The sequence below is a fragment of the Penaeus monodon genome, chromosome 17, assembly GCF_015228065.2.
Source record: "Penaeus monodon isolate SGIC_2016 chromosome 17, NSTDA_Pmon_1, whole genome shotgun sequence".
Taxonomy (NCBI): domain Eukaryota; kingdom Metazoa; phylum Arthropoda; class Malacostraca; order Decapoda; family Penaeidae; genus Penaeus; species Penaeus monodon.
In genome coordinates this window covers 46,851,412-46,860,568 of record NC_051402.1, presented here as the reverse complement: position 1 = coordinate 46,860,568, position 9,157 = coordinate 46,851,412, and the positions used below count along the sequence as shown (strand labels likewise).

General features: G+C 33.6%; 1 protein-coding gene across 1 annotated transcript in view; it reads right to left on the bottom strand.

Annotated features, from left to right (window-relative positions):
- LOC119583829 overlaps positions 1-8,266 on the bottom strand; it is a gene marked incomplete in the record, with an annotated part of 10,807 nt that extends 2,541 nt beyond the window's left edge. Inside the window, 3 exon segments of the mRNA XM_037932543.1 lie at positions 6,037-6,170; positions 6,576-6,743; positions 8,178-8,266. Coding sequence (XP_037788471.1) covers positions 6,037-6,170; positions 6,576-6,729 — 288 coding nt within the window.
- Positions 8,267-9,157: the final 891 nt, after the last annotated feature.

Below are 9,157 nucleotides of genomic sequence, written 5' to 3'. Positions count from 1 at the left end.
ACTGTCATGATGGCTTATATTGTATGTGTTAATATAAAGCTCCCAGTGCTTAATCACCAAGAAGTCAATCATTTGTCCTACTTAACTTTCTTCTTTGCTCTTTTCCATGATTATTGGAAAGATTCTTTTTTATTTCTTATTGTTATTAGTGTTTTAATAGTTATAATAACCATAATGTAGAAAAGAAATTAGTATTGTTAGATCTGGGTGCCTTGCAGCTGTACGTGGACCACATTCTGGGCATAAGGCTTACTTGAGTCTCCTCAGTTGGTTCACTAGAAAGCTCACATGTGGTATCAAAACCCTGTTGCCTCCCCTTTGCAATGTTATCATCTTTTTTACAAATTTTTCAGGGTCTATATTTGTCATATGTTAATGCCATATCAAGATGGTAATAGATTGTTTTTGTTGAGCAGACTCCATATTATCTCCCTGAAGTTTTGGAAAGAAAATTTCTCATTTATATTATTATTATTGTTGATAGAATTATAGTAATAACAATATTAACACCAATACCAACAACAGTATTAGCAATAACACTAACAAAGTAATTTTTTTTTCCCCTAAGCATTCAAGGAATGGGACCAGGTGAGGTCAGGCAACTGACTCCTTAGTGACTAAATACTTATAGAGCCATTTATTTGAAAACAGAATTGAGAAAACAATATTACAGTAAACAGAAAATATGATATCACATGACATTTAGGAAAAACATTACTTATTAATCATAAGGTAGATTGAGAATTATGACTACCATGAACTATGAAATTTCAGTATTGTCTAATTATTCCTAGGATGAAGTATTTATACTTGACTTCTAACTAATATTTTTCATATTCTACACAATGCATAGAAACTTCCTAATACATTATATCTCATGTTTCAGGAGAGAGTCTTACTTGCACACTGTCCTCTCTATTCCATAACAAAAACATCCTAATCTTTCATATTTTTGTTTTAACTTTAGGCTTATTCTCTAATCTGGATGAATCTAATGTCTTTGGTGAATGCAATGACTAAAATATCTGGCAAAAGATTAAATAAGTATCCAGTTTGATAAGGGAAAAATAACAAAAATTATATTTTCAGCTGTATTCACAGTTGCTTCACATCCAACTTTAGCTTTTGTCAATAACACCTTGTTATTTATAAAGATCCTGATTAGACTCCCCACTATTTTTTATCACACATTTTTCAGGAAAGGTTTTGGGAGGTCTTAACCCCCTGATAGCTTTCCTTTGAGTTCTTGCTGAGGAATTCATAGAGATTTAATAAATTATAATAAATAACATGTTAATGACTCCCATCCATATATATGGTACAATGACAAAGAATATTAATTTTCCTCATATATATGTGCCCAAATATAAGATTATATGTAGGGCTATGCAATACATACATACATACATACATATATATATATATATATATATATATATATATATATATATATATATATATATATATATATATATATATATATATATGTAAGACTATGCAATGCACACACACACACACACACACACACACACACACACACACACACTCACTCACTCTCTCTCTCTCTCTCTCTCTCTCTCTCTCTCTCTCTCTCTCTCTCTCTCTCTCTCTCTCTCTCTCTCTCTCTCTCTCTCTCTCTCTCTCTCTCTCTCTCTCTCACGAAAAAGAGGTGTCAAATAATTACACAATCTTGGCTGATTTATCAACCATAAAACATATTATTTGCTCATGCTGGTAACCATGAAGCTTCCCCAAAGATTAGAGGTCTTGAGAACAACTGTGGATAAAATCATTGTAAATGACATTTGACACTCTAATAGTCTGGTCTGACACTATCTTTCCTGAAATGAACTGACTATGAATATGGCTATTTGTCATAAATACTAATGATGCTACACAAACATGCTGTGAATAACAGAGAAAAAAAAGAGGTAAATTGATGAAAGTTTGAAGGTGGTGGGCTCCCTCTGCTGTTGTCCACCTATTAAAATGTAATGTTTATACCAGCTTGACTAGCTGTGCTAGTAAATGTAAGTGCATACTACACCCCATGGTGCATGGATTTTTCCCAAAGAACACACAGTATTAAGAGAATATTTAGAATCAGTACTAATTTCACCATCTCAAAATGCAAATCTATACATGGCACCCCATCACATAGAGAAATGTACATCAAATACATGCATACTATACATTAAAAAAATATTATATCATCTTTGTTAACTTCACCACCTTTTGATAAACTTACATGTTTTCTATAAAAATCTGTTTTTACACCACTGAGGATACAGACCATTAATTCAATGATTCTAGGATATAATCAAGAGCACAATGGCCTCTACACCAAGTTAATTTCAAGGTCACCCACTTGAGCCAGGAATTAACCCTTTCCCGACGGGTGGCATGTACGTACATGCCATGGCATGCCTGGACTATCTGCCAGGGGCATGTATGTACATGCCATGGTGTATGTATGGCCATGCCATGAGTTTTCTTTTGTTACAATTACGGCAAAATAATATTTTTTTGCCACTGAAAATGTCATTAAGTAGTTCTTAACACTTTTTCTCATTTTTTCTATCTATACTATGCATTTCATAAAGGCTTCTCGGGCTTCCGAGGTTAGCGTAAAAAAAAATTACGTCGGTAATCGAGATATTATATAGTATTCACGAAGTGATGATGTATAACCACATGAAAATACTGATATGTGCTTTTGAAAAAAAGAAAGAAAGAAAGAAAGAAAGAAAGAAAGAAAAAAATCACATAGTTGTAAAAACATTGAACATAAAAGTATATCTATATGGAAGTGATAATATAAACCTGTTGAAACTAAAGTTATCTTATAAAATAACTTGAAAAAAAAAGCAAAAAAAAAAATACAGCAAAACCTACGTTTTCAACTCCATGATGCTTATTTTATTCAGACTATAGAGCAAATAATGATCAACTATGGAGTCTATATAACAACAAAAATATCCTACTGTCTTGATTTATCAGAAAATATGGCAAATAGAGACCTTAGAAAATAATAATATTGAAAATACAACAAGGGCTCTTAGTATTACGAAGAAAAGGCAAGGGATGCTGGTATTGGGCATGAGCGGTTGCGCATGCTAGGGTGACAATATAAGCCCCTGGCAGTGAGGCCCAGGCCACTATGATTACTACCCGTCAGGAAAGGGTTAAAAGTGGAGGACACTGCTTTTCCCCTTTGTCTTTGATTCTGAACATGATGATTTTTTTCTCTAATAAAAGTATCAGAAAATGAGTGTTGAAGGTCACTCTGTAATGCTGTAGCTCAAGAACTAGCACAGTTGGAAAGTATGGTGTGTAAGATGCCATCATAAATCATCTACTTTACTGATATTTATAGTGTGAAAAGCATCTTCCTTAATGTCCAAACCCTTAATGTCAAGCCATACCAGGAATGACCACCTTACCGAGAACACATTAGTTTTTATTATCTCAGTCAAGTCACAATTTGTAGCTCCTTTGGCATAAAACCAAATGGCCCACACTGCTACATTTATATTTGGCCACAGAGTTTAAGCCTTTCTGTGTATTAGCCAGAGACAGTGGTTTAACCTCATTACTTTACTGAAATAATCAAAGCTAAAAAGTAAAACTTTACCTAATATCTAATATTATCACACATCTCAGTGACTATACTGTGACTTGAATAAAGATAGTTTTTTAACCCTTTGTGCTGAGATGGCATGACATGCATGCCACATTCATTATGGCTTTTGTTTATCCTATAAATGGCTCCATAACTACTTTTTCACCATGCTAATAGTATTTTAACCTGAAGCCACCAGGGATGGCTTGGATGTACATGCCATGCCCACTGTCAATTTAATTTATCAAATGCTTTAACACATCATCATCAATAACGGTATGCTCATGTTTGAGCAGCAGTGGACCTCTCCACCATGCTTCGCCATAGATGGGTTCAAAAGTACTAAGTCATATTACTATAATAAATATAATATCTAAAATAAAGCAGAGACATTTAACAAAACAATACTACAGTGAGCATATTTTCCTGGAGAGTATGGATTAATAGCACTATAAGTCACCAATAATTATAATAACAGTACTAACATTAACAGCATTAGGAAAGAAAAGAAAAGAAAAGAAAAGAAGAGAAAAGAAAAAGGTAAAGAAAGAAAGAAAGAAAAAATCAGGGGATGGGGGAAACTTGGTGAGGTTAAGTTTGTCTACTAACTGACGATTTGGTGACCGAGTACTTGAAGAGCTTTCTGTGTACAAAAAAATTCACAATAAAATACTGAAGACATTACATGTACCTGTGTACACAGAGTTAATACTCAACTCAAGAGGTTACTGATATGCAGAAAATATTCTCATGTAACATCATGAATTTTGGAGTAATTTAAGTTAAATAGATTGTATATTTAAAACGGAAATTAATTATTCTTTAAACAGCTTCCTTACCTAAACAAATGCATATTTATTGGTCTGAAGGTATTCCTAGCTGTAATAATAAAAAAGTATTTTTACCAACTAAACTTCAATGACTTTAGACTTTGTCCAACTGAGATGTCATCCTAAATTTCCAACCCAGTTCATTCTAAAACTTCCAGTGTTACATAAAGAGCCCTCACCTTTCAGGAAGGTTTAATATATCACTTTTATTGATCTTTGATGGAATGAATCTACCTTCCCTTCTTGACCATGCCTCTTATGTGGTGTTAACATCCCATCTGCTGCACTACACGAAGCACAATTGATACACTAAATACACAATAAAAGTGAATGTTGGAATTCAATCCTGCCTTGGAGGTTAAAGATTTTCAAGTAATCATTCACAGAAAAAAATTAAGAATATCTGAATCCCAAACACCATTTTTACATTTTTCCTGCATTACATTTTATCTTGCTATTACACTTTTAATAAAATTACTGCTGAGACTAATATGAATGAAAGATCAATATAAAATCATATATTAGAAATATCTTATTCACTTACTAAAAAGCTTTTATCCCTATAGTCTATTCAATCTGAAAATACAGGAGGCAATACCCCCTTTTGTAGCACCATAGATAAACAACACATTGCCATACAATACATCATCACTTGACGGCTAACCCACAAACTGATAAAATCTAATAACAACATTATCAAAATGTGAGCAAGTATAAGTAGATAACTTTGAAAACAGTTTGAGAATATAGGACAGGCTCTAATAGTTTACCACAGTCACTGCAAAAATGAAGATAAGACAGTGGTAGAGACAAGACAGTATTCCTAAAGAAGGAATCTGCAGCTGTATATGATTCCTTCCTTCCCCATATTCTGATCACATTCATTGGTTAACTGACCATGAGACCAGTGGTAAAAGAGTAAGTGCCACAGATAACCTTGTTTCCGCAGAAACAGAAAACCATATAATCTAAACATGAACCTTTGATGTGATTTAAGGTACATGATAAAAGCAATCAAGAAGTGATGAAAATATAAGTTTGAGAAGAAACAAATACTACTACTCAAATTATGAGTCAAATTCTATCACTGATTGTCAGATATGATACAGCCTTACCAGCTAGCCCTCAACCCATTTTTCAGCAGAAATTGTAAATCTGACTGTAATTCAAACATTCCAAACACATACATAATTATTGATAAAATCAACTGTGAATGAAAAATGTAGATACAAATGATGACAACTGTAAACTTGAAAAGAACACATATCATTACTCAAGTTAAAAGTCAAATATTATCAATAACTGATTGCGATGCAGCCCTGCCAGCTGTATAAATACACCTCAAGAGGGGGGTGGCCTCCTATACATATCCTGAGGGTGAATGTATCATACCTATTCCTAATCTTACTGAAAGTTCCCACAAATTCTGAAAGATCATATTTCAAACTAATATAAGGGTGCTACCATATACTCTTGATAAAGTGAAGCATGTAAAAATTAAAAAGGGATAGTGTAGGGTAGTACTATGATTGTAACACTACTCAAATTGACACCACATTTTAAATATGAACTTCAAATACCCACCACGTATTTTTCCTTCTCTGTGGTGTGTGTCCGAGCTGACTGAATAACATATCTTACAACATTTTTGTACTCTTCCTTGCATTCTTGGACGGCAAATGGTGAAGTCTCTGAGCCTATAGTTGGAGATGAATTCTCTAGAAAGTGGACATACAAAATAGAACAGAAATACACTAGATGTTAGTAACAGGTAATTAATAAACTAAGATTAACTAAGATAAGATGTTGGCTTCAGAATCTATCTCAAAAATAAATAACTGCTCCTCAAATCTTTGCATTCAAGAAATCAACAGACAAAATGTTTTCTAAGAAGTTTATTGAAAATATCAAATATCATGCAAAAACCAGTTCATCTATGGTTAGTGACATGATAAGAAACTAATTCCTTTCATAGATTCTCTAAACATTAGCTTATAAGAATGTCATACTAGCAAAAATATTTTCATAATACGGTCCTACATACATATTTTCACATCATGCAGTTACAATGCTATGGATGTAACCTCCTAAAAATTCTAGTTACTATTTGCTGTTTTATTCACCTTCTTCATCTGAGGAGGAGGAGATCTCCAGAGAGGTGTCAGAGTCAGGAGAGGAAGAAGGGGACTGCCTGAGGCCCAGAGAAGGTGCAGGTGATGGGTCCCATATCCCCACCTCCTCCTCCTCCAGGGCTGAGACATCATCATCTGTGTCCATACTGTGAAGTCCCTCTGAAAAAAGAGTTTCTAATTAAAAGTCACACATATATGACTTTTCCAAATAAACCAAACTCTGGTATTGAACATAACTCTTACTTAACCTCTTTTGGAGATACTATGTCCAATTCAAGATCCTCAATTGAGTAGAGCCTCTAAAAAACTGGTGGATTTTTATTTTATTGTTATTTATTTTATATATTTTACTACTTATTTATTTATTTATTTATCTATTTTTATTATTTTAAAATTTATTTAGCCATCTTTCTTTTTGCTGCTGTCAGTGGAAAGCTGAGATTACAGAGGAGTAATTCTGGTACTGCTTGACAAGTTTCTTTCAGCTATACCCCATAAAATACACCCCCTTCCCTCACCCCCTTGTGCATCTTTGTCTCCTAAATGAATCTTCAAGCACATGCTGGTTTTCTTTCTGCTTCTGTTTTACTTGTGAATGAATTAGAAACTGATATAAAATAAGAATTCTTTTAATGTATGGCATTTAATCCCTCCTTAAAACTAGTCTTCCTGAACCAACCAAGTATCTTTTCTACTTGTGAATATATATAGTAAGGATGAAATGAGATTTATCATAATATATGGCATGATACCCCTAACAACCTGCTCCATAATAATAACTATAATATGGCAGGGATACTTCCTGGACACATTGAAATATTCCTGTTACCCCTCCATAACATCATGTTTCATATTTTTGTTTTCAAGTTTAGTAGACTTTTTCTAATATAGATAGGTTCTACTGATCTCTCTCATATTTAGATCCCATCTCTCACATCTCTGTTACTTGCACCTGGATATATTGTCATGGTGCAGTAGTCACAGACAACAGGAGTAGAGATTCTGCTGGTTTTGAGAAGATAGTTGGAAAAATGAAAGAAGCTCTGAGTTAAAACAGTTGCAGTTACTTGTAAACCAGTACCAAATAACCTTAATGTTTTTTTCTGCAATGTCTCTGGTAAAAACACTGCTCTCCTACTCTTTTAGTCACCATTAATCATTTAAGGCAACAACACTGTAGAAGAAAAATGTCTTAGATTATGTTATAGCAAGCATATTTTCACGTTTTGGTTATGTTTTAAATGTTAGATGTTAATCCAAGTATTACCATAGGATTTTTGTTAAGATGACTTATATTATCTATGCTAATAAATTTGTGCACTAATACTATTATACCTCAAAATCTGCCAATTCAATACGCAGACCATATAGCTATTAAATGAACTAAAACACAGAATTAAAGAAGATTTACAATGAACCAGGAAGTAAGAAACAAACAACCAGTCAGATCAGAAATCGCAGAAGCCATACTATTTATCATGATATTTACAAAGTCACACAACTCTAGCATATCAATATTTGGAATTATAATATCTAAAATTCATAGGGACTTAACAATACTACCGGATCTGTAGGTAAAACAATATTACTCACAAAAAGTCTGAGGAAAAGGGCCTGTACGTGATGTTTCTTCAATGTTGTTGTTGTTGAGGTTGACAGTCCTGCGTTCGAACATTCGGCTGGCATTGCTCCTGTAAAAAATAATAATAATATAAAAAAAAATGAAATTCCAGTATATATTTTTTTCTATATACTCAAATATAAATAATTCTGAAGTGTTTTTCATTGTAATACTCGACTTCTCCTGGATGGCGAGGTCTTTATGCTAAAGATAACAAGTAAACATGAATTTCCATTATTTGATTATGCGATTCGGACATGCATGATAAACTGTAGATGTACACAATATACGAACTGCACATTTGCTACCATTTCCTTATTTCTTCATAATCCTCCATTTGTGAAATCCTTCAGCACACAAAATTGATCTTATATTAAAGTAAATTGACATTAGTCACAATCTGAGATGTATATTGAGCGCAGGTTCCCCTCAGAGACCTGCGTACTGGTGACCTCATGTTGAATAAAGTTGAATTATGAAATCCTCAAACAAGGCCAAGTGTCTTTCTCTTTCATGAAAAATATGTTTGAGCATTAATTTCTCTGTTGCTACCTTGTAAATGGAAAAAAGGAAAATCAGCATGTTTCAGATAAAATGCGTTAATTAAGATAGGAAAAAGAGGGAGGTGTATATACATAGATAAACAGACAAACATGAATATACATGCATGAATAGTAGATAAAAAAATATAGATATGTATGAAGAAGCAAAGGTATGGATGAAGGGATAAGCATGCTCAAATCAAATCATGTGTTCAAACTATCTCTCTGTCTGTCTGTCTGTCTGTCTGAGAGAGAGAGAGAGTGAGTGAGTGAGTGAGTGAGTGAGTGAGTGAGTGAGTGAGTGAGTGTGTGTGTGTGTGTGTGTGTGTGTGTGTGTGTGTGTGTGTGTGTGTGTGTGTGTGTGTGTGTGTGTGTGTGTGTGTGTGTGTGTGTGTGTGTGGTGTGTGTGA